This window comes from Perca fluviatilis, chromosome 3, assembly GCF_010015445.1.
Source record: "Perca fluviatilis chromosome 3, GENO_Pfluv_1.0, whole genome shotgun sequence".
Lineage (NCBI taxonomy): Eukaryota > Metazoa > Chordata > Actinopteri > Perciformes > Percidae > Perca > Perca fluviatilis.
Genome location: NC_053114.1, coordinates 15607224 through 15634132, shown reverse-complemented (window position 1 = coordinate 15634132; position 26909 = coordinate 15607224). Strand labels below are relative to the sequence as shown.

Below are 26909 nucleotides of genomic sequence, written 5' to 3'. Positions count from 1 at the left end.
CAAAAATGCTACCCAATCATTTTAAATCACAAATGATTGGCGGGAAGGCCGTCTATGAACATTTTACATGTATGATGCTATGTTCTGCTCCCACTACCCTTACATTAGAGAGCTGTGTGTAGATCTGCATGTGTAGTCCCCCTTGTATTGTGCTTGTATTTGTCAGCTTTGTGAGTGTAGTAGAAGTGTTTTATTTCTGTGGTTACTTGTCACGCCAAAAGGCTTTTTTTGTTATGTGGTTGTTATTTTGTTTTTTCTTCTTTTTTTTTGTTTCCTTCCTTCCTTCCCGTTTCACTGTCATTTCCATTTCAACTCCTTTCCTCTCCTCGACCTGTACCTGTCGGACGCCTCTGCGTGATATTTCTCTCCTCCCCTCCCACGCTGCTGCTGTCTCCTGCCCCTCCCTGTCTCGCTGCACCCAACTTGCCATCCCTCCCTCCTTCCCTCCCTCCCTCCTCCCAACCCAAAGATGTTGCCCTGCCCTCTTTCCCTCCCCCCTCACTGACTCCTAACACTACTGACCATGTAACGCCAGGCTCCGGAGGCGTAGCCAGTCCAGCAGGGCCCACCCCCTCTGCCCCCCGAGACGTTGTAGCTTCGTTGGTCTCCACCCGCTTCATCAAGCTGACCTGGCGAGCGCCAGCCGAACCCCATGGAGACGACATAACCTACTCCGTTTTCTACAGCCAGGAGGGCACCAGCAGGTAGTACACACACTAAACTGTAGTACTGCCAGGAGAGTACTAATACACGCATTACTGCTGGACTCAGCAGGGCACTAATAAACACACATTCTCGTGAAGGAGTCTCAGCCCACTCTGAAAATATCTAATTAAAACAGTTAAAGCACTTATCATAGCAGTAAGTGGTAATTCATTTAAAACAAACCTACTTCCTCAAAGGATTATCTTTTAACATCGTAAGTATAAACAAAACACAAAACCACTTTCTTTTTTAAGTGGCTCTGCGATAATTTCTCCCAGCTTCATGTGTAGAGGATTTTATTTTCTCACAATTTCTCTTTATCGTTTTGGCTTCTTTTTGATGTTTTCCTGTAAAATAAGCTGTAAGGCATTTTCGGAAGTGGCTTAATACATAAAAACTGTTTCACTCTCTGCTAGAGCTTGAGATGCAAATGCATGCGTTACTATATGGGAAAATGCATGGAGCGTAGAGTACTATTTACAAAAAACTAGTGTGGTTGTACATGTGCTATTTTGCCTAAAACTAACTATGCTGTTTCTACCATAGACAGATGAGTGCTAATATGCTTATCATTAGTCAATTACTTTATTAATTGATTAGTTTATGGACAAAAAAATAGTAATTTGAGTCATTTCATCAACCATTAACGGTTTACAACTTCCCGAATGTGAGGAATTGCTGCTTTCTCAGGTTTATATCATTGTTGATTGAATGTCTTTGAGTTTTGGTCCGCTGCTTTGACAAATCAAGCAAGATGTCAACTCGATCTCTGGGAAGATTTGAGTGGCGTTTACACGATGTTATGACATTTCACAGAATAAATGATTTGACCTGTTAATTAAAAAAATAAATTAAAAGATGAATCAATAATGAAATAAAACGTGCCTTGCATAAAGCAGCAAATACGCACACTTATGTCTATTACCAAGATGTTATAAGTACTTTACAATACACAATCATATATAACTGTATAGTGTGTACCAAGCAATATGAATACAATACAAAAGTACCCAACACTTTTTGTAGTACACTAAACCTTTCAATTATGTTTTCACGTATAATATGTAACATGTTTTTTAATAAAAGAAATTAGAGTTATTAAAATGTTCTGCTGCTGCGTGTGTGTGTGTGTGTGTGTCTGTGTGCGCCTGTGTGTCCACATCAGGGAGCGAGTAGTGAATACCAGCCGTCCAGGGGAGATGCAGGTCACCATCCAGAACCTCATGCCAGACACCAAATATCGCTTCAGGGTTGTGGCCCACAACAGCAACGGCCAGGGAGAGAGCTCTGCAGCGCTCAAAGTGGCCACCCAGGCTGAAGGTAAATACGCACGCACGCACACACAAACATTCATTCATTTGTGCTGAGTAAATAGGACACATAAACATAAAGGTGAACTGTTGGAAACATGCTCACACTGGCACACTGATGCAAACAGGATGCACTCAAAAGGAGCACACAAATGTGCAAATAAACATTTCCACAAACAAATATTCACTTGCATACAGCATCCGCTCACTTCAAACAGAGACACCACACACACACACACACACACACACACACACACACACACACACACACACACACACAAGGCTGTTTGGTGCTGTGCGTTAAGGCAGACCACCCAACAGCAGACCAGAGAAATGCAGCGTTTTCTTCTTATAAGCGTCTTCTTGTTTATGCCCCAGCATTTACTATAATCCCTGTGTGTGTGTGTGTGTGTGTGTGTGTGTGTGTGTGTGTGTGTGTGTGTGTGTGTGTGTGTGTGTGTGTGTGTGTGTGTGTGTGTGTGTGTGTGTGTGTTGCTTTAAGCTATGTCTACCTAGAAGTAGTGAATGTCTGAAATTAGTATCCCAGGTTTTTTCTGAAGCATTACCCTCGTCGATTCTGTACAGATGCTCATTAGGATGTTTTGAGCGGAGGACACATACAAATAAGTGGGGGGAGAGGGGACGTGGTTCTCTACTTCTTTCTTTTTTTCTTTGTGTTTGAGTGGGTTAGCTTCCCTATGGCTGCTGCTCCAAATCACTCAGTTTCACCTACATTTGAAAGTGCTGTGATGGGGATTTCCCAGCACACTGTCCGGGTGGATGTGGCTCACCTCCTGGCTCAGCTACAGCTCAGTCACTGTCCCTTTTGTAGGTCAGCCTCCGTTTCTCTACCTGTGTCCTTGGTTGGAGGGCGGATGGATCGACACACACATACACACACTACACCTCAATGCCTGCCAGCAGGCGCCTAGCCACCTGTGGGGATACCAGCGGGGCCGGCCTGTAACTGTGCAGTATATCTCTGTCGTGTGTGTGCACTTTTAGTGGCAGAACATGCTACGAATTGGAGCTTAAACTTTTGACCTGCATCTGAGTGCCAGGCATGTGCATGCAGCGCTGCACCGTATTACCTCTCCTCAGAGACTGGGTTGATACATGTGTACACGCATGCACGCACACACGCAGGCACGCACACACACTCAAACCCACGCCTCGGATATCCCTGCCCCCTGGAAAATAGGAGTTTCTCTCTTTTGTCAGGGACACCTGCAGCTAAAGCGTACACATATATACAGTAAAGACATATATCTGTGTCTGACAGTCAGCACTTTTAACCTTATAGTCATTGTTTCATTTTAAATCCAATATGCCACAGTACAGGCACAGAAAGAAACGTCACTGTCCATATACTTACTGACAAATGCTGTATACAGTGCAGTCACAACTTATTAGGGCAGTCATACATATTTTGTAATGTTAGCTCTGTCTTCCAGCACACTGGATATGAAATTAAATATTTACTTAGATGTTAAAGTGCTGACTGTCAGCTTTAATTTAAGCGTGTTTACATTCGCATCAGGTGAACAGTGTAGAAATAGTAGCCCTGCTTATCCACAGTCCCCTATTCTCAGGGGATGTAAAGTAATTGGACAAGTTCACATAAACTTATACTATGTTAATGTATATGTTCTCGCTTATAAGATGTCAGATCTTGCGTAAAGCTTAAAGGATGTAATCTTCACTATAAAATGAACACAGTGCCAAGTTTAAAGGTAGACCAATAATTGTGTAAGCATTTATTTTAAGATAGTATACCACATTGCCAAACACTGAAGATTGACATCTCTGCCCTCCTCTCTGTTCTTCTTACAAAAACTACAGCTGACACATTATAATACACTCTCTCTGTCTAATCCTGGCCCCTATGTTGTATAACCACACACAATAAGATACACTGTCTACCACGCTGAATAGAAGCTTGAGGCAAATGTTGGTGGAATGCAAGATGCGCATTGATGTTTTAGTTGAGGCACACCTTCAGGTTTGTTTGTCGTGGGAATAACAAGCAAATATGGCTGACAGCCCAGTCCAGAGGGGACTGAGCCGTCTCTAATCTAAGCTCTTGCTAACACGGGGGGAAATGTGGCTCTGAAGTAGCCAAGAAATGTGTTTTTTTTTTTTTTTGGCAGCAATCACTGGACATCGCTAAATTGAGTTCCTGTCTTCCAGATGTAGCATCAAAAATGGAGAGGGCTCAAGATGAAACAAAACAAAATGGTGAGGTTTGATCTTTTTTTTTCTAATTTCTGCTCTCCTGCTTCAGTCCAAGTGCCCGGCCCTGCTCCTAACCTGCAGGCGGTGTCCAACACGCCGACCTCTGTCTCTCTCAGCTGGGACAAGCCCCTCACTGGCAACGGAGACATGCTCACCTACAAGTTGTACTACACAGACAAAAGCTTTGGCAACGAACAGGTAGGATGTGGTCCTCACTCACTCAGCTGTAGTTTATGATAGCAGAAAGGTTTTCAGGTATCTAAATACATCTCTCTACATACACAGGTTTTGGTGACAGTTGCTCCAGAATGAAAGTTTTTTATTTTTTTATTTTATAGTAGATAACATTTCAAAATGAAGTTATAAAGTGCTTCACACAGAACTACAGATTCAGAAACCAAATAATAAAGACGCTTGACTTAGAAAGACATTAAGATAGATTGAAAATAGAATAAATAAATTACCCAAAAATTAAATAAACCAGAAAAATCGAGTGAAATCTGGATATGCTTTCAGAATAACATACATTTTCTTGAGTAGAGATGAAAACGAAGATACTGACTCAGCCAAACATTGTGGTGTTTCCTTGTGTGTTTTGCCTTCATTTTCATTGATGACATATTATTAAAAGTTGGACAGAAACATGCAGTTTATGTCTCACTACTCACACTACACACACTACTTTACTACTGTATGTAGCTGACACTTGCTTTTGCAGGCTTCATTAGATAAAAGATTATGACTGTGTAGCCTAATGTAAGTTGTGATGAGCTAAGGAGTTCCTAATCATTTGCCAAAAGACTCTTTGTACTGCTTTTTGACCACACTCTTTGTTATGCATCTCACACAGAAACACGTTTTGTCCAAAAAGAAAGCCGATATGATTCACCAAGTTGTTCCCTGCAGGTCTAACTCTGTCACAAGAGTGGAATTCAGCTGGTTAGATATTGAGTCCGCAGTAGCAGTGTGCAAGCCAGTGAGGCATTAAAAAGCCTTTAATATGATAATGGATGAAACGTCGGCCAGCGCACTGAGTAATGATGCCTCAGCTCCCTGGAGAAGAGAGCCAGAGATGAGGTGAAAAAGGCAAGAGATGAAGAGAGGGATGAAAAGAAAGAAGGAGGTGAAGGAAAGGGACAGGGCAGAGATGAAGTCAGAAAGACGCAGTGCTGAAAGGATATGAAATATTTAAGGACGGGGAAGTCAGGCACAACCTATGATGCATTTTCGAGGGTGATGTGGTCACAGGCGATCTTCCGCCCCGAGTTCAGAGGTTGTGATTGGACCGCTCTGGAGGCAAGATTAGATTTCCACGAAGTCCCTACATTTTACTCAAAATGTCACAGGCAGAGAGCTGAATGCAAATTGGCTTGAAGTAATTGGGTATGTGCCAGCGTGCCCAATTTGTAAATCAAAAAGTCGTGATCACAGGCAGCATGATTTGTTTCTCAATGGAAGATGACATTTTTACACAGAATTACAAACAACGTTAGTGCGATTGAATGATGAAATCACATTTTGTAGCTTTGCCATATTTGAGAGTCTCATTTACATGCGTTTGTGCCAGTATCAACCCAGAATACAAAAATTACAAAATGTCAGTAGGGAAATACTCAAATCAATGTATGTTTTGTCTATTTTCTTCAGGTAACCTTTTTAAGAATAAAACATTTTTCCTTTTTCATTTAAACTTTCATTAAAATTAAAATTCTCATCTTGTCTTCACATATTAAAGTGCTCATATTATGCTCCTTTTCAGGTTCATAATTGTATTTAGAGGTTATATCAGAATAGGTTTACATGGTTTAATTTTCAAGAAACCTCATATTTTTGTTGTACTGCACATTGGTGCAGCTCCTCTTTTCACCCTGTGTGTTGAGCTCTCTGTTTTAGCTACAGAGTGAGGCATCGCACTTCTGTTCTATCTTTGTTAGGAGTCGCACATGCACAGTAGCTAGGTAAGGACTACTAGCCAGTCAGAAGCAGAGTATGAGGGCGTGCCATGCTAGCAGCTAGGCGAGCATTATAACGTGTGTTACAAAGTGACGCACGTTCGTCACGGAAGTAAAGGCTGGACTACAACAGAGCTGTTTGGAGCAGTTTGTGAACAGTGTTTTCTGTTGGAGATGGTAAGTCCCTTTAGGGTGGACTTTGGGCTTTTTCACTTTGTGAACCTATAACATGCACAAAAAAGATATATAACACAATAAAGGAAAGGGAAAAATCCAAAAAGCATAATATGAGCATTTTAAATTGCCAGCGAGCACATTCACCTATGAAGGTATACTTTAGTTATGTCTTAAAATCTTAAAATGTCCGAAATGAAGACGTTTGTATTTGTAGTCGCACATCTCTGTTTTAGATTTTAAAGTAACGTTCTCCTCTCCCTCTCTTCCAGGACGTTGACGTAGAGAGTCAGTCCCACACCATGACCGGGCTGAAGAAGAACACCGAGTACAGTTTCCGCGTGGTGGCCAACAACAAGCACGGCCCAGGCGTCTCCACCGACGACGTCGTCGTTCGCACGTTGTCTGACGGTCAGTTGGTCGATGAAGAGAATGTCTACCAAGAATGCTTTTGGTTTAACATTCCCTAATTTACTTGAACATCAATATACCTGTGTGTGCCTGATGGATGTTAAATAGTCTACAGTATGCTGTCAATGTAGATCCAGCAAGACCCATTTTACTCATACTGACTAACTTTTACTTTGCGGTTGATTAACAGTTGTTTTATTTGCGATTAACATGCCAATAATTTTCTCCATCAATCGATTCATCTTTTGTCTCTAACATCACAATTGTGAAAAATCACAATTTCCCAGAGCCCAAGGTGATGATATCAAGTTGCCTGTTTTTTTTTTTTTTTTTTAGACTAACACACCCAAACCTTAATTATTCAGTTTACTATCACATAATGCAGAGAAAAGCATACATTCACAATTTAGAAGCTGGTACTAGTAGCCTGGTTGACACCAGACCCTTCTCAGTTGTAACTGAGAGTGGGTCTGGGGAAGGTTAATTCGCAGCTCATTTCCAAAAGTGGCGTCACCAACGGACGCCGCTCAAATGCCTCTGGGCGCTATTGGATAGTCCTTCAACCAATCAGACCAACGATCCGGGTGACGTAGCAGCGACTAGCGGCATCAACGGGTTGCTGCGCTTCGGTGGCAGTCATGTTGAATGTAAACAAAAAGCTGCTCGCCGTCGCTGCGCTATCGTCATCTTGTAAAGCCCGCCTCAACGGTTGTGATTGGTGCCTCAATTTGGGGAAAAAAAATTGGAAATGGGCTTGAATGGGCTCTTGGCCAGACGGACTTGCAGAGCAAATCTCAAATTTGCCGGAAGTTCGTCAGGTTTTTCCAGGCTATGGTACAAGGGGATTGCTGGCATTTTTACTTGAAAAATCCCTTTAAAAAAATAGTTGTCAATTACTTTTCTGTAAATCAACGAATGGATTTATTTGATTGTCTAATTTCTGTGTTCAGTTTTGTTTCACACTGAAGAAATTCTTTTGTTTTGTTTTACAGTACCAAGTGCTGCTCCTCAAAACCTCACTCTGGAGGTTCAGAACTCAAAGGTAAGACCGTTTGCAGGACCTTTTTTTTTTTTTTTTTTAAGGAATGAAAAGCTTTGACGGTTGTTGCACACACTCCCTCGGATGCAACATAAAAATGAGATATGCGCCTGAACTGCTTGCAGCTTGAATGTCTGGTCCACAGTGTATGTAGCCGCTTCACCAAATCCACATACCCTCACTCTTTGCAAACACAAACAGTTGAACAAATACGGCACATAGCCTGCAGGCCAGAACACCGTTGTTTCTCTGTGTGATTAGCTGTGTCAGACGCCTTTAGGCCCAGCTGGTTAAGAGGGTGTGTGAACCCTCATCGATCCTCCCATCGGCGGGAGACTCGCCTGTCAGAGGGTTTTATGCTCTGTATCACTCTCCGTCTGTACAGTAACTGGCAAACAAGCCTGCGGCTCAAATTCAAATGGCTACGGAACAATATTAGCCTGGGAGATGTAGACGCGATAAAAATAATACTTAGGAAGTTAAGACAACGCTCAGAAGTAGAGATGCACCGATTTATAACTTTCTAGGCCGATTCCGATTTTCTTTGAGTTAGGCCAGCCGATACCGATTTTAGCAGATTTAATTTTTCCAATTTAATTTTTTCTAACCACTTTACAGAACACACAATCTATCTTTTCTTTAGCAGATAATGGATCACTATAAAATAGAACTACATAAATTACTCATGGTGTGGGAAATTCACACACATCTAATGTTAGAACCATTTCCTTCTTTTCACATCTGATATCTAACTAAAAAAATGTGATTTTGGTTTTTGGTGTCGTCCCTCCACGCCCTACTTTTTCCTTGCAGGTGTTGCATATTGCAAACTTGTTATCTTCTGCACACACACGCTGAAGAATTTCCAAACAGCTGACATGTTGCAGGTTAATTCACGAGGTTCCCGACATGTGCGAGAATAGCGGGGACACGCGCTTCACACCGCGAGCGGGTACGCGCGACACACGGCGGAAAAGTTGAGAGAAAGGAAAAAGAGACCGTGCGTGAGTCCTTGAGAAGTGTAACTTGTATAACTCATGTTGTCAGTTAATTGTAGCGTTGACCGGAATGAAATCGGCATATGTCACACTGACCTGCCGGTCGCAGGTCATGGGCGAGCACTCGAAAAGCGGCCAATTCCGGTCACCGGCCGGTCTATCGGTGCATCTCTACTCAGAATGTTCACATTTGAACTAAATAAGCCCAGTTAACCTAGATGCCTAGGTGTCTTTTGACCTATACATTGACAAATCAATGCTGATTGGGATGCTGTATTCAAAGCTACCCTGGCAACAGCCATTTCACCCTGTTGGTTAGCATGTTTTCTAAGAGACACAATAAATTTACACACAATAAAAACACATTTATAACAGATTTAAGTGTTTGAAAGTGAGACTTATTTTATCTAGATTGTATCAGATTTGTTACAGCCCAGGCGGCCCAACTCCTGGTGTCTCAAACTCTTTTTAAGTGTCATTGGTATATCAGACGTATTACAACATACTGTAGTTGTTGCGTGACACTCGTGATTAGATAAGCCTGCTGAGGTGGCTGCAGGCACTTCACAACAGGCTCCTTTTTAAAACAGGAAACCGGCCTCAGCTGCCTGTCCCTTTTAGCCATTTTGATCTTCAAACGGAGAGCTGTAGGCCTGTTTATTGTATACTTCAAACCCAAGTGATGGATTAAATTTGAAAAAAAAAGATGTTTCTCCCTCATGACATGTGAGACCGCGAGTGCAAAACCGCGAGCAGCAAAGAGAAGAAGATACGGGAAAAACCTTGGGGTGCACGCGTTGACTACTAAAGCAGCAGCCGGCACTTATAGCCCTTTGCTGGTCGATGCAGAACCCGAGTGAGAGGGAACTGTCAAAGAAAACTAGGAAAAAAAATAATAAACTGGTAGTCAATCCTATCACACACTCCCAGCTTGAGTGAGAACTGGCCACCCATGCTGAGGGATACTCAGCTGAGATTTGCGGAGAGAAAGCACTCTCATGCTAATGTTAAGAGTAAAATGAAGAGGAGACGCTCTGTGGAAAGGATAGGCATTGTAGCGGAATTGTTTTTTGAATGGATAGCATACATCCAGCTGTCCCTCCCCAAGCAATTAGACCCAGAAAACCCCATTTAAAGCTATGAAACAAACATCTGGCATCCTTCATTACTAACCATTATTGAAATTAGTCCTCTAAATTTTGTCTTTGTTGTCATTGTTTAATTCTGAATGTAAACACTCATTAAGTCAATAATTCTGGTACAAGTCTATAGATACAAAGCATTTATGCAATTAGTTGTTTGATACGCCCAGCCAAATGGAACTAGGGAGCGGGGGGGGACGGACGACGACGACTAATTAACATGCATTTAATATTCAGTCTCCTCTTGTGGGCCTTGTCAAGCAGAACCACATATCTTCTACCTGCAAGGCAACCTGAAAATCATGTTATTTGTGATCTTATTTTACACCTTTTTTTTTTTTTCCCTTTTGGCACCTAATCCCTGTGGTTTTCCAAAAGTCAATTAAAACAGGTTTCCATGAATAGAGAGAAGAAGGGAGAAATAACGAGTTGGGACCGATAGTGTAATAAGAAAAATGGAATAGTTGAACACACTTAACACAAATTTAATTTGCGCAATTCCCTTGACTTGGGAGCTGTGTGTGTGTGTGTGTGTGTGTGTGTGTGTGTGTGTGTGTGTGTGTGTGTGTGTGTGTGTGTGTGTGTGTGTGTGTGTGTGTGTGTGTGTGTGGTGTGTGTGTGTGTGTGTGTGTATGTGTTAGGTTTAGTGTGAATCAGTGTGACAGTGGGGAAGCGTTAATTAACTCTTCTCCCACGCTGGGCTACCCCCCACCTATCTCTTTAAACACACACACACAAAAACTCAAATGCAGGAATCCCACAACAGTGCAGCACGGGCCTGCCAGAAAACGTCCTCCACTCATCTCTGTGCCTCAGAGTCTCTGCAGGGTTTACCTGACCACATGCACACACACCCCAAACTCCTCAGGACACCTCCTTCAGTTGTTTATTTCGTCCTAATTGCGTCAATCTGCGCTGCGTCACCCATGCTCAGACGAGGTGTTTGTTTTTGTGGAGCCCTCCCATTTGCGCCACTGTCAAGAGGAGGGGGGGAGGGGCAGGTGAGACGGTGTTTCTGTAAGTAAACCCTGCAGCGCTACGTGAACACAAACGCCTACCGTATGCCGAGGTGTGAGGATACCTGCTAAGCCACGAGGTCACCTTTACAGCCGCAGGCCTGAAACCAGATGGTCCCACGTGTGCTAAATGTATTTTTTTTTGTTTCATCCGCCTTCATTTTATTTTTTTTCGTTCCTTAGGGCATCATGCTTCGGTGGCAGCCCCCGCCCCTTAACGGCCAGAATGGGGAGATCACCGGCTACAAGATCAGATACAGGAAAGGATCCCGGAGGAGTGAAGCAGCCGAAACCACCGGAGGCACCCAGCTTTACAAGCTCATCGAGGGTAATGGGCACTCGGGTTTTTGTTGTTGTTTCTCAGTTTTAAACCAAGCACTTTACATCTAGTTTGTGTAGAGATGGACTGGACAGCGGTTCACACCTGGCTGTAAAATGCATTTTAAAAGCATCTCGAGTCAACTCTTGTGGTCAAATTTCACTTTGCTACTCCTATCACTGTGAATAATTTGTGCCATTGACTGATTAGTATTATATTCAGGTCAATAGATGATCTCCAACTCTTTCTATATAATTGTTGAACATCATTTTAAAATGGTGGATCCAGGAAGCCCCAAATCCCAATGTTCCCTTTTGATGCTTTATATAGGTCCTACATCAAAACCTTTATGCTACCAGACTCCGTTTTATCTCTGCTGTATGTATCTTAGATACTGTTAGCTAATTCGGACATGCTACAGTATTTAAAATCTTGGATCTTGAGACTGAAGACATGTCTGATGTGTTGTTTGGCGTCAGTCTGGCTGTAAGTTTGTTTATTTAGTCAACATCTGCATTTTATAATACTTTGAGATGGAGTTACATGTCTTACTGTACCCGAACGTTACCCTGCTGCTACCACCAAAATATGCACAATATCACCAGAGACGCACACAGCAATGATTAATATTAGATGTTGTCTCAGAAAGTTTCAAGTGGCCCGGCCTCACGCTGTGTGCTGCATCAAAGAGAATATACACTTAAAAGATGATTTTTTTTTTTTTTTTTTAGAACTTTCTGGGGGGTGAAACAGAGGGGGGCGGCGTTTGTTGGTTCAAAAGCATTTAGAAGGAGATGTTGTAGCCTTGCAGGCACGGATAGTTAGGCAGTCCTCAGAAGCTACCCCCAAGGGTGGCCCAGAATAGTGTGTACAGAGAGAAAAGACTACAGGATTAGCGTGTAGCGTGCAAATGGGACAATATGACGATGATGAAAATTCTTACAGCAAATTAATACGGCAACACATCATTTTGTCAGCAGGCGTTCCCCCTCTGTTGTGAATACCAACGCCGGCAACCAGCAGTGAAACGGCTCCTTCTGAAGGGGACTTTAAAATATGAAAAAAAATCCAGACTCCAAAAGTTAGTTTTCTACTCTTTTTAGCGCCTTGTGCTGGCTGCTATTACACACTTTTCTTTTTAAAGGCAAATAAATTTGTCCCATTTTTCCCCACAAAAACAAGTTAATCAATGGTACAGAAATAAATCTCAATCACTTCCATGATATTGAGTGGAAAAGAAAGTTAATTGCACCACAGAAACCTTTACTTTATCCTTTCCCAGACAGGCTTATAGATTTTCTCCTTAAGTTGTGTAGAGAAGTATCGGGCATCTGTTTAAAATATTTGTGCTTTCAAAATATTTATTGTGTCCGCAACTCCAAACCCCAATTGACCAGCCAAGGAGAGAGCACCATTCAGTTATAAAATAAAATCAGGTTTTTACAAATAGAGTGAAGTTTTAATGAAAGAAATTGGATTGATGCTTGAAGTTCAGATTACAGCTCCGTCAGAATACCCATGCTTTGAATCTGACCGGGCTTGTGTTGTCTGTCCAGGTCTAGAGCGTGGGACAGAATACTCCTTCCGGGTGTCGGCCATGACGGTGAACGGCACGGGACCTGCCACGGAGTGGACCACAGCAGAGACGTTTGAGAGCGACCTGGATGGTAAAAACCTCCGCTGTACTCAATTCATACCAGGCCAGAATCAGATTTTCCGTTTTATTTTTCCAGTCTTTTTTACTGCTTTGTTGTCTCTCTGGAATCGAAGAGCTCTACGTAAGTTTGTCCTGCATTTCTTTCGGCAGAATCCCGTGTGCCAGACCAGCCCAGCTCTCTCCATGTCCGGCCGCTGGTCAACAGCATCGTGGTGAGCTGGACGCCGCCAGAGAACCAGGACATTGTGGTGCGCGGTTACAGCATCGGCTATGGCATCGGCAGTCCCCATGCTCAGACCATCAAAGTGGACTACAAGCAGCGCTACTACACTATAGAGAACCTCGGTAAGAAGAAACCACTGTTGTTCATCCTGTATTGGTACATGTTTGTCAAAATAGTGCAATGCTTGTGTTGTTTTTGTTTTTTACTGTGATGTTGATTTGAGACAAATTAATCTTTGCCAGCATTTCAAACAATGCTGTAATTGGCCTACTTGAAAATATAAATATAATAATGGTTCTTTGACATTTTAATTATAAATGAGCAAACGCACACAAACACACACACACACACACACAATAAAGCAATTCATCTGTGCCTCGTAGTAAGTATTTACAGAATTAATGAGATCTTCTCCACCACACGCCTGAGCCGCTAATTATAGAGATCGGCCTAATGGAAACACAATAATCCAAAATGTTTAAAGGTCCCATGGCATGAAAATGTCACTTTATGAGTTTTTTTTTAACATTAATATGCGTTCCCCCAGCCTGCCTATGGTCCCCCAGTGGCTAGAAATGGCGATAGGTGTAAACCGAGCCCTGGGTATCCTGCTCTGTCTTTGAGAAAATGAAAGCTCAGATGGGCCGATCTGGAATCTTCCCTTTATGATGTCATAAGGGGAAAGGTTACCTCCCCTTTCTCTGCTTTGCCCGCCCAGAGAATTTGGCCCACCCATGAGAAAGAGAGAGACATCATGGCTTTCAAACGAGCAAAGTGGCAGTTGGTTAAGGCCACACCCCCCTCTCTCATCTTCAATAGCATTTAAAGCTACAGACACAGAAATGGCACATACTAAGGAAAGCTCATTGTGGGACTGGCTCTAGTGGCTATAATTTTTCACCAAAGCAGAGACTTCAGATACAGTATTAGGGGACCACTGAGGTCTATATAAAAGCATCCAAAAAGCACCATGTCATGGGACCTTTACATAAAACAAACTTGTATTGTTGATTTTAATTCTTGCTGTCATCAAAGCAAATGAAATGTCAAATGAAAGGTCTGCTGGGTCCCACTGCGCCATGGGTGCCATTTTCTGAGTAGTATCAGAACCTGCGAGAAACTGACACAAATTATTGTTAACATTCACTTTTTAGAATTTTAGATGAAAGAATGTCATGATAAAACTCGAGAAATCACTGTTTTTATAGTTCTCCTTAGAGTAATAAGCATGGATTTCGCTCTGATGAAAAGCAAGACACACATTTGTTGTTGTTTTGATAGGTCATTATGTGTTGTTGGTTATTATTACTCACCAACAATAATCCTACAGTAATCAAAGCTTCGGGAAGGGGTATAGAAATGGATCATGAGTTCAAAATAATCTTAGGAAATGGAGAGATTTGGGGGAGGAATTGTTGCAAAATATCTAAATATGCATAATTGAAGTCTTCATTACAATCACAGCAAGAGGAATAATTGTATTCAAATTGTATTCATTCTGGCCAATATCGCAATTATGAGTTGAGGGTCTCGAGAGTTTTGGCTTGATTAGATGGTGTGATATCTAACTTATCTCGCTCTTCCTGTCTCTCTCGCCACACTCTGTCTTAAACCTCTCTCTTTCACACTCTCTCTCTCTCTCTCTCTCTCTCTCTCTCTCTCTCTCTCTCTCTCTCTCTCTCTCTCTCTCTCTCTCTCTCTCTCTCTCTCTCTCTCTCAGACCCCAGCTCCCACTATGTGATCACACTGAAGGCCTACAATAATGTGGGTGAGGGGATTCCTGTGTATGAGAGTGCCATAACCAGACCACAGTCAGGTATGAACTACACACATCTAAATCTACACTTAGATCTGCTCCCTCCTTACCTGGACACACAAGCTCTTACATTTTAATACACTGCAAATGGTGGCAACTTAAATCTCTTTTGCTCATACACAACAGAAGCCACATGATAGACTGTAAAAAAAAAAAAAAACGCGTCTCCACTTCCTCCCACTGTACAAAACTGAAGCAAACATATCTTGGATATGGCCGTCATCTTGTTATTTTGGAGCACAGTAGTGATCGGGCGGTGGAGCCACGGTATCAAAGCCCCGCCCATTCACCCGCCCGACCAACCGCGAAGGGGTTGAGATGTTTTGGCTTCACTTACACAGTCTATGCATCTGTCCCTGAGCCACATACAGTATTATGGGATATACTCGCATTGTATGGCTGTAGTCTGACATTTATCTTCGCTCTCTCTAACCTGAGATCATTATCAGGCAGAATGATTCTCGACTCCAAATTACCAAAGACATAATGGATCATCGGGGTGTCTCACTACTGAAATTATATCTCTCCTTAATGGCTCCCAGTATACTTGAGTCTCTTTTTAATCAAATGTTCAAATTTAGCTCTGAGATTATCGGTGACAATTGAAACCTACAGGGTCTAAATATATATTTTTTTGCATACTTTGTACTAGAGCCCAACAAATGTATGTATATACGTGTATCTGTCAATAAGTAACAAAAAGTAGCCATACGATCAGCTGACAGAAGTGCCAAAGATACAGTTTGAAGTAGTTAGTTTAGTTAAGTAATTTAGAAACAGAGTAACCATTACAGTGGTTCTACCAGAGAACATTTACAAGTTTATTTTTCAAATGTAAAATATCCAGCTCAATACATACAGTATCATGGCCACAATTAGTCGGACTGTACACTGTCGTCTGCAATGTTAACTTTGCGTATCTGTGTTCATTGCAATTAAACAACTTTGTTGCATCAACCAAACAATATGGACGATGCAGTTTGCCTGCCAGCTCGACAGTCTCTACTTCTTTAAGCCTCAGATCACAACCCTGTTAACAATTAGAAGTAGAACTTAAGTCTTGATTCAGCATGCTTGACAATTGATCTTAAAGTGTGAAAACACTGCCAGTTAGGCTGCGCGTTAGCTGAGTTCACACAATTTACGTGACAGTGTCAGACGACAGCCGGCCCCTGCTCCCTGGAGTGTCCCAGAATGTGGGCTGCACCTGCCTCCTCCGTCATCCAGCCTCCCACCTCCCCAGCTCAGCCTTGATCACTCCAGTTAGTCTCTGCCGCAGCGCCATTGCATCGTTGAGCTCGAGAGGGGAGGGATGCTGGATGACATGAATCGTGTCAACATGCTTCGCGGGGGTTCGCTCACACCCGCACGCTGTCATACTGTTCACTTCTCTCTATGAAGCTCTCTCTTCCTCACACACTCACACACACACACACACAGACAGCGCTGCACACATGCCGACCCCCTGTGGTGGCTTTGGCAACCCTTCGTCAGATCCAAACGTTTCCGCTCAAAGCAGAACCAAAGCCCACCACCATCGTCTTCTGCTGAATCCTCTGGGGCGCGTTCCCTTCCTGCCAGTTTGTTCAAGTCAGGATTAAAAAGACGAGCTGACCTACATAGTACTTTTACTTAAAAAAAAACTGCAGAAAAACTTTGTGAACTTCGGTTGAGAGAGTGCTAGGTTGAATAAGTTAATAATAATATGACGTCTTAACTGGAGAGCAGCGAATGAGGGCTGAGAGATGGAACTCTCTGGAAATGATGATGGAGATGCTCACAGATGACGACTCAGATGATTTCAGATTATAGGCAGCTTTATTCAATATTGAACAAGGGAGATAACCATGTGTACACACACAAGCTGCATGTACCCAAAGTGTCTCTCGATCTTAAGATTGAACACTCATTTTATACTTTCTGGGGCCGCCCACCATGAAACCCTTATTCATGATCTCATCCTAACACTTCAAGGGTCCCATGCTCGGATAGACTCAAGTGTCCTGTAGGCCCCTCCAAAGGTCATAGGTGGACCTCACATAAATTGTTATTCAGATGTTGGCTTTCAGAATACGTAACAAACCCTGGACACCTACATCAATAAGGGCCTCTAACTTGTTAGTCACAGAACTTAAACATCTGGATCAGATCCAATCTTCTCATGCATAGGGCCTCTTTGCATCACTGTGACCTTCTACCTAGATTATAATAACACATTATAGAACATATGAAATATGAATACATACATACATTTGAGGAAATGCAGGCTTGATTATTCCACCTATCAATCGGCAAAAAAAAAAAAAAAAAACATCGGCAAGTCGGCCTCTTTCCTGCAGTGTTTTCTACTGGGTAAAGAAATGGCGTTTGCGTGCCCCTTCCAAAATCCTCAGTGCCTCTCCACGACTACATGCATTTTCTGATTTTGGTCATGCACAGACAGACAGACAGACAGACAGACAGACAGACAGACAGACAGACAGACAGACAGACAGACAGACAGACAGACAGACACGCACACACACACACACACTGACTCAGTCTTGGGAATTTAACGAAAGCAGCTCAGTACAAAGAGGTGTCAAATGGAGTGCGGTGGAGAGGAGAGGGCCAACAAGTGGTCGAAGAGGAGTGTCATCATGGGTGACTGACCAACGCTTTTCCTTCCATCCCAACAGTGAAACCAGCGGCCAGCAGGCCATCTTGAAGCATTTATCCTTCAATATCCTGGCCAGAAGCTGCTTGTTTTGAGCTCCTCCTCTCCTCTCATACACACTCACACTGAGTTTTATGGGGTGTAATGGGCAGGCACATTGCACACAAACACACTCAAGTGTTCTTCGTCGAGCACATATATACACTATTACTCTTACATAAACAGATGACTAAACAACAGGTGGTTGTTACAATACATACAGTACTTAATGCCATTTATCATAGGCAGAGTTAATAAGTGCTGGACTGGGTTAGGTGAATACCACTAGATTTCAAAATTTAATTCAGTATTTATTTGCTGAATAGATACATAGACAACCTAAAAATGCATTTAAAAAAAATACAGTTTAAAATGTATTTAAATAATTTAAACATATGTATAGATATCATACAGGACGGCATTATGCTACATTGTTAGGTATTAAATAAAACATGCAACACAGCAGCACGTAAACAAAAATAAATAGTTGTTATAAATCCAAACTAGATTTGAGGATTAGGATTGTAACTCACTTCACTCAACGCCTTTTGAGCCTCAGAACAGAAGCAGCGCTCGGCAACGTACACATCCAGCCACAGCCGCCGCTTGTCCATAACCTTCTTCCATGCCTGCAGGCATTGTTACTTAAAGCCTCCGTATTCTTTCTATAGTTTTCAAGGACGAGATGCAGCTCGTTGAGGTTATTCTGCAAAAAGAAAAAATGTTCAGTGCAGTCAGTGTCCTTCTGTCTATCCACTTTACATTCAAATGTTGAATGTAAAGCTCCGTGGTGTAAACATTTTGAAAGACATTTCAGTATTTACACTTACAGATGCAAAATGAAAAATGAAAAGTTGACTGTAGGATTGTGGGTATGTGCTTTCAGCCTAGTTTTCCATTTACTGTAATCTTTTCTTATGAATAGAGAACCACTTCCTCTTTCTCTCTCTCTGTACAGTAGCTGTTAGATAGAACACCACATACTGTACAGTAGCATCTATATAGCAGCCAGGTCTGTAGATTTGTGTTATTGTAGAGGTCGGTGTCTGTTTTTCTAATAGAATCTTCTCTCTCTTTTTCTTCACCCTTCCCAATCCCATCCTTGTTGCACTTATTCTCCCTCCCTGTTCTTCATTTTAACTCATTAATCTTAATTTCTTCTGTTCGTTGCTCCCTGCATCCTGTTTTGTATCCACTGTCTGATCCGCCACGCTTGTCTTTATGTTTTAATTTTGCCCATTTTAATTTGTGTGCATGCATGCGGGTTTCCTGCCTGACGTGCAGACCCCATAGACCCCGATGTTGACCTGTACGAACTCTATCATGCTCCATTCACCCCAGTACCAGATCCCTCTCCCATGATGCCACCCGTGGGTGTTCAGGCCTCCGTGCTGAGCCACGACACCATCAAGGTGACCTGGGCTGACAACTCGCTGCCCAAGAACCAAAAGATCACAGATAACCGCTTCTACACAGTGCGCTGGAAGACCAACATCCCTGCCAACACTAAAGTGAAGGTAAGAGATTCTTGTTCACAGTTTTACCTGTTCGTTCAATTCAGGAAGTAGAATTCTTAAAATGATTAGATTGAAAAGGCCTGAAATTCGCACTGGTAATTAAATTGAGGATTTCTCCAAGAAAAGAAGCTCCAGTTTAGCTCTGCACCTTTTAGCTCAAATAAGTTGTTAACAACTCGTTGTGATTCACTAAAGTGCAACTCAAATCATTTTAGTCTAATCAAACACCTTCATTTAATACAGTGCGATATCTGCGTATTTCAGAGCAGTGGGACTTAGTGCTTCCCTTCACGCCTACACTTACCAGAGAGATGTATTATTGTGCTGAAAATTCAAAAAAAAAAATGTCGAGCTGAGCAGTTCCCAAGAACAGTGGCAACATAATGCTGATGTTTGTAACCGAGCAATAATCTATATCATCCAACCTTTTGAAAAAAAAAAAGAAAAAGAAATTAATTCTTCCTCGGAATTTTGTGTTGCAGCATTAGTCTTCTTCTCAACATAGTTTTTGGTTGAGTAAGAGGTCACAATTTTAATTTACAAGATATTAACAAGACTTGTATTATAGTTGATCATGAGGATGTATAGTAGGTCGAATGAAATTCTCTTTGCTCTGCATTCCTGTTAAAGGTTGTCTGTATCCGTAGATACAGTGGTTTAATTAAACTCTAAAGGCCTCGCTATGGTGTATTACGTTAAAGGGTTCTTTTTACTGACTGCAACTAAGGATTCTTTTCATAATCTATAAAGGTTATAGCCCTTAAGATTTGTTAAGCAGCTACTTTGTTGGTAATACAGCAGAAGAGAAGCATCTTGTTGCGTGTTGTTTCCTGTTATCCCTTTTCACTCCTGACTGCCCAATAAAGGCAAAAAACTGGCAAAAAAATATTCTTTAAAAAAAAGAAGAAGAAAAAAACAGAGCAACTGGTGTAGCTGTTTACAGTGCAGCCAAACAAACTTGTGTTGTTGTAATAAAGAAGTCAGTCAACAACCTTTTTCCATCATTCACACTCTTTGAGTAGTTTAATACAACTTTATTATTGCTATTATAGTCTTCATTAATTGATTGTTTAGTCTATAAAATGTCAGAAAATATGTATATGAACAATGAAAATAACAATTTTCCACAGGACTTCAGATTGCTTGTTTTATTTCTGACAAACAGTCCAAAACCCAAAAGTATTCAATTTACAGTAGTATAGAACAAAATAAGCAGAAATCCTTACATTTGAGAAGTCATGAGTGCAATGTGTTACAACTATAGTGCATAGTTTCTGTTGCCCCCATGAGGAAAAGTAATGACAACAACACTGGCAGCGCGTCCACATGATACAAGCCTCTGCCCCCCAGTTGCTAGTAGCCAAGGAGGACACGGAGGATTAAAAAAACATGATGGACTCTTCAGATGGGATAATTATCTTCACTCTAGTTTCTGCACAGGAAAGTCACTGGACGCCACAATCTTCTGAACATAGCCATGCTGAGAAATACAGAGAGAGTTGTGTGGAGCTGACAGTCTTAATTAGCTTTGTAGTAACTCATTTGGCGATGCCTTGAATGTAACTGAAGTTCATTCATATCAAAACGTTACGCACTAAAGCGTTAAATAGAGTAGTAAATATTTGTAGTGAGTCACGGAGAGCTGAGCCTAAAACAAGGTGTTTGAGATTCAGCTTCTGATTCTTGACATGCAGCTCAATTATTACATCCCTCCAAATACTACTGCATGCGTTCGTGTTTATGGCGCCATATCCTGTGAGCGAGCAGAGCTCCGATGAAGGCCTACATCTACTGATAAATAATTCAGAAAAGAGTCTGTAGATCTGCATTCTTCATTTAGCCAACACACACACACACACACAGATACACACAGACACACACAGACTCAGCAGTCAAGTCTTGCTGCTGAATGCTCAAATTGGTTTGATTCTCTCACTGTGACAGTAATTAAAGAGTACCACCAGCTCATTATGTTTCTGTCAAATTAACCAAATTCAATATATTAACAAGTCTGTTAGGTCTTTCTCTAGTGTTCTTTATCAGTGGCTTCTTCACTCTGAAAACTACATCTTGTACATCCTGTATATCTTGAGACCAGTCCAACCAACAGGGATGCCTTCACCTTAACGCCGCTGTTCACCATGTCCTCTTCACTCTTAGAGCGAGTCTAGCCAGACAAGCTTGTACATTATTCAAGAGACGACTGCTCTAAAACTGGCAGCATGTCTCTTAAGAACAGAGTGTTTTCTTTTTCTATCCCACTGCCCTCTGTTTGACAGCCCCCACCGGAGAACTGCACTTTTGTCATAGCACGCAACGTTATAGATAGGGCTGTTAGAGACCGGCAGACCTGACTTGCTCCTGCTGCGACCCAGAAGCAAGCCTGCCAGCTCAGGCCAGCAAAATATCAAGATGAATGTTTACATACCTCAATATGTTTTAATTTGCTGACTAATTTAAAAATGTATAAAGTTATATACATGTGAAATACACCGCTGGTGCGTCGTATTTTGTGTAACTATTCATGATGGTAGTAATCCGCTGTATTTGGTTTTACTGTGTATTCATAATGGCTACACTTGTCTTTGTGTGGCACTATATTTTCATACCCAACATGACTGAGCATCACGAAATATTTGCGGTTCTGGTTCCACTCAGTGGTCAGTGTGTGTAACATATTCTAAGCTCTGCACAACACTCCCAGAGTAGTGAGGGCGTTAATGATCATTGTATCTAGTCGATGAAATGAATGACAACTGTTTCAATAATGGAATAATCGTTTAAATGATTTTTCAGACAAAAGTGTCAAACGTTCACTTATAACAGGATTTGTTGCTTTTTTTTGTCTTATCTGATAGTAAACTTCATATGTTTATCTTTTGGAGTGTTAGAGGAAACAAGAAATATGAAGGTTTGTGATTTCTTTTGACGTTTTATCAACTAAAATATGAATCACTCAAGAAAATAATCAGCAGACTAATGGATTGTAAAAAATGATCGTTAGTGGGGTTAAAAATGAAAAACTACTTTTGACTTCCCGGAGACTCCATCAGTGTTCAGTGAATGTAATCAAGAGACAGAATTCTTGTTTATTGTGTGTGTTTTTGTGCGTTTGCCTGTCTCTCCCCAGATGGCTAACACCACTAGCCTGAACCACATGGTGACGGGTCTGAAGCCCAACACGCTGTACGAGTTCTCCGTGATGGTCACCAAAGGGCGCCGCACAAGCACGTGGAGCATGACTGCACAGGGCACCACCTTTGAGACCAGTAGGAGCGCACACACACACACACACACACACACACACACACACACACACACACACACACACACACACACACACACGTACCTTACATCACAAAGACATAAACCAACCATGTGTCCAGTGTAACGAGCCCCTGGCTGGCTGGGAGTAACATTTCACTTTTTGCAGCCTAAATGGAAGGAGAGGACAGACCTGTGGAAAATCAAGCTATCACTGCACAGTATACAACCATATAACCATAATAATAATTAAAGGTGTTTATCAATAGATCTTAGAGCTTCTACACACTGGCTGCGTGGCGTGTCCGTTTGTATTTCGCTTCCCATGTTAACAGGTTAGAGCTTGCACGCTGCCTGCGTGACACGCACGCCTCAGGCGCGGTCCGAGCGCGTGCATGCTAGAAATAGGACCGACGCCTGTTTTTCCCGGAGACGTGTTGGAAGCGTTTCCAGGCAAAATAGAATACGAAAAGATATTTATCACATGAATACATTTAATAAATAACATTTCGATGTTTGAAAGTCTCTTGGTTTTGACATAAATGCAGATATAAATGTAATTTAAAAAATAATAATAAATAATTATCGATTTTCATTTTAATTACACTTGTCAATACAGAACAGAATATTCTGTAGCCTATTTTGCCGTCAATCCTGCCGATGATCAGTATATATTTATGATTATGGGAAACCTATACATGTGTACAGACGAGGCTAGCAGCAGAAAGCGCCGCGTCAGACACGTTTCTGGTGTGCAAAGACATAGAAAACGCCAGGCAGCCGCCACGCAAATGACACGCAACAGAAACGCCACGCTCACGCCACGCAGGCAGTGTGCAGGGGCCCTTACATTAACTGCAAGGGAAATTGAGGAAACCTGCAGCCAATTTGGTGATTGGCCAATATAATTCTGGCACTGCTCTGCTCGCTGAGAGTAGGTTGGACTAACCCTGCTTTCACGCAAAATACGCAATTGGAAAACTCATGACTTAATAATGAACCATAGTCCTAAGAATACAAATGCAGTTTTGTGTTAAAACAAATTATTTGTTCACGTTGTTTTTGATTTGCAGACCCCCTTGGCCTGCTGAGGAGTAAACGGAGACCTGACTCTTTTATGGTTTTAAGTTTATACAACAAAATACATTTTGTTTTGGTTTATTATTCCATTACTGTTAAACTTAATGTTACCTTTTGCTTGGCACAATATCTGAGGGATGACAGTATGATTACTGTGTCTCCCAATTGCATAAATTGACTATATCGGTGTTAAAATGACTTATAGGGCTGTCACCATAGCAACCTTTAGTCCTTAAAAATCCATTGGCCATTCTTGTATTGGAAATATCCAGTCCTCTCAGTATTTGTTTAAGATTCCTGCAGTGCTGCATACCCAATACTGCTGATACTAAAGTGTCAGCGCCCATACATCATTGTAAGTTGTAAGTGCTGAGCTAAACGTTGCCTGACAATGAACCGAACATTAAAAACAAACTTTTTTTAATGTTCTGAAACTAATTTTCTTTGAAACGGCATCTTTATATGCGGTATTGGATTGAGATTTATTGGGCTTTTTGTTGTTTTTATTAAGAGATGAGGAGAACAGCCAGTTTTTCATTTCTGCCCAGCCAGGGGTTCATTTCACAAGTGTGCAACTGGATTTTATCTACGGGGGTCATAAACACACACGTGTAAACAAGTCATAAACTTTGGGTCGTGAGTTTTGAGGGCGGTCCTAGACACATTCAATGCACACACAATATCCAAACAATATGTGCTAAGCTACACACATACACACACACACGCACACACATACACACACAGTTTACTCATATATTGTGAGTGCACCATGTTGTTGAATTTAAAACTATACACACCTCGTGCCATCTTTACCTTTTTATCTGAACTTAATAATAACGCAACAAATAACCAATCACCCCTCCCCCCACAGTTCCCAGCTCCTCCCCGAAAGACGTGACCGTGGTGAGCAAAGAGAACAAACCTCGCACCATCATTGTCAACTGGCAGCCTCCCTCTGAGGCCAATGGAAAGATCACTGGTGAGTCTCGGTCTCTCTTGTGTGTTACATACTGCATGTTCTGGTCTCACAAATAGATCTATACTCAGGTTCTTCCTATATATCCCTCCCTAGCTATAACAACAAAATCTGGTGTTTTCTGGTCTGAAAAAGACCAAGATTTCTGACTTCTATCTTGTTGACTCATTTAATCACATTAAGGTGGATAATTGATCTACACCAAATGATTCCGTATGTCAAATTTCAAAAGAAAATGTATTTTCCTTGCACTTTTTCCTCAGACTTTGTATGCAGTAGTGATCGAAGACTGCAGGCTTAAACATTTTTGCCAATAGGAGATATAATGCAGTGAAATGTAAAAACCCAATGATAACCTACAATACATGCCTCTGGTTGTGTAGTTTGACTTGGAAGAAGTAGCACAACAGTATTGTAGTATTTGTAGTTGATCTATTCAGCATCAAAGCCACTGAGTCTTAACGGATTTGTCTCGCTCTCTTCCTGACCTTCCCTGTTGTAGGCTATATAATCTACTACAGTACAGATGTGAACGCTGAGGTCCACGACTGGGTTATTGAACCAGTGGTGGGCAACCGCCTGACGCACCAGATCCAGGATCTGACGCTGGACACCACCTACTACTTCAAGATCCAGGCCCGGAACTCAAAGGGCATGGGCCCCATGTCTGAGGCCGTACATTTCCGCACTCCAAAAAGTAAGTTTGGGAAAACAAGATGAGATGGGAACATGATAAGGACAAGTGGTACAATGAAATTGGATCCACCCTTTTGCCCGTTCGAGAATGATTTAATACTCAGAAGTATCTAATCCCACCTATCACTTCAAGAGCTGTTCTGTAGTGGAACTCCCAAAAGAGCTAAAAGGAGAGAGAATGAATATTGGATTTACATTAGTCAGGTCGCCAGTAAACACACCTCCAAATGAATGCTAATTTTGCGCTGTGTTTGCAGCTGTTTGCTGAAACGTTACGCATGCCATAACAGCTTCGTTTAGCGGGAATTCAGACTGAAAACATCACAAGGCACAGGGCTGCGTTGGTGGAGGCGTGTTGTCGACGCACTGACAATGAAATGCAATGCAGGAAGTCCAGTTGGAGTAACAGATGAATGCATTTAAAGCTTTAAAAACACTGCACAACAAAAGGTGAACGGTGGAACTACGAGCTTCACATTACAGAGTAATCCACCAGGAATGTGTGCTTGCGTGTATGTGATTGGCCAACACAGCGCCAGGATGTCCTGGCTTAAATACATTTTCTACTTAACACGTATCTGACAAATTCACCTGATGATGATGTTGTTGTTGTGAGATAGTCTTTCGAGAGCTGTGACAGGCACTTTTCCCAAGCCTTGTTGATTGGTTAGGGGATGACCAAATTACTGCAAAGTCTGATCAGCAAATTTGCACCCAACTCTAAATTGAAGCCGTTTCGGGTTCAGTTTGGTGTTGCTGCATACACCTTATTTTGTTTTTATCTGAATACTTTTTTTTTTACAGGGCTGAATCCTCTTTAAAGGACATTTTTACTCATGGGATGTTTAGTAAAGTATTTGACTTAAAGCAGTATGTGTTTTATTGTACCGTTTGTAGGACACTATTTATAATCTTTACTGAGATGCTTTGCTCTTTAATGTCAGCTTGGCTGGGTCTGTAGTACACTCTTGCGGTTTGGTTCTTATTCTTCTAGTTTCTGTCCTCCTCACAACTCCCATCTCTCGCTTTAATTCTGTCTCCCACGCTGCTCTTTTCGGCTAACCTGTTTTTTGCTTTTTATTGTCTCTCCCTCCCTGCTCTCCTTTGGCCTGTTAAGCTGAGTCCTCTGACAAAATGGCTAATGACCAAGGTAAACTCCCCCTCCACACTTTGTCTTTCACTGCTGACTCTGCACCTCGTGTATCTCTCTCTCTAGAGTTCTCTCTACCATCTTCTGGGCTGATGAAAACTTGGGCTGCATGATCGGCTAAAATCTGTTTGTGCTTGTAGAAATGTTCACATTATAGCGTATCACATGAACGTTTGACAGAGGAATAATAATAACATGACAGCAGAGGAGAGGCCATGAAAACACTTGAGGAGAGTATCAGTAAAACCTATATTTTTTTTTCTCCATTTTTTGAATCAGCCTCAAATGTTCCACCGAAGCAGCCATCAGGCAACCAACCCCCACAGGACCCTGGGACTGTTGGTAAGATTTTCCTCTCACGTGCTTTCTTTAACAGTCCTGTTCAGCTATCAGTCAATCAGTGAGACACTACAGCAACTAAAATCAATTCAATTTTATTTATAATATCAATTCATAACAAGAGTTATCTCGAGACACTTTACTGCTAGAGTAGGTCTAGACCACACTCTATAATTTACAAAGACCCAACAATTC

The 26909-nt window shown here is 41.8% G+C and overlaps 1 protein-coding gene across 16 annotated transcripts in view; it reads left to right on the top strand.

The window, feature by feature from the left end:
* Window positions 1–26909, top strand: part of neo1a (neogenin 1a) — a 187394-nt gene that overhangs the window by 153236 nt on the left and 7249 nt on the right. For 10 of the 16 annotated variants that reach the window (XM_039794911.1, XM_039794909.1, XM_039794922.1 and 7 more), the window contains exons 8-22: window positions 470–704; window positions 1871–2025; window positions 4300–4448; window positions 6649–6787; window positions 7780–7829; window positions 11166–11310; window positions 12858–12968; window positions 13109–13303; window positions 14902–14997; window positions 18977–19209; window positions 22340–22478; window positions 24425–24532; window positions 25032–25226; window positions 26343–26375; window positions 26655–26717. In XM_039794911.1, the coding sequence (XP_039650845.1) occupies window positions 470–704; window positions 1871–2025; window positions 4300–4448; window positions 6649–6787; window positions 7780–7829; window positions 11166–11310; window positions 12858–12968; window positions 13109–13303; window positions 14902–14997; window positions 18977–19209; window positions 22340–22478; window positions 24425–24532; window positions 25032–25226; window positions 26343–26375; window positions 26655–26717 (2046 nt within the window). The remainder of the gene's footprint in view (window positions 1–469; window positions 705–1870; window positions 2026–4299; window positions 4449–6648; window positions 6788–7779; window positions 7830–11165; window positions 11311–12857; window positions 12969–13108; window positions 13304–14901; window positions 14998–18976; window positions 19210–22339; window positions 22479–24424; window positions 24533–25031; window positions 25227–26342; window positions 26376–26654; window positions 26718–26909) is intronic. The other 6 variants (XM_039794908.1, XM_039794910.1, XM_039794918.1 and 3 more) reach the window with 3 other exon arrangements.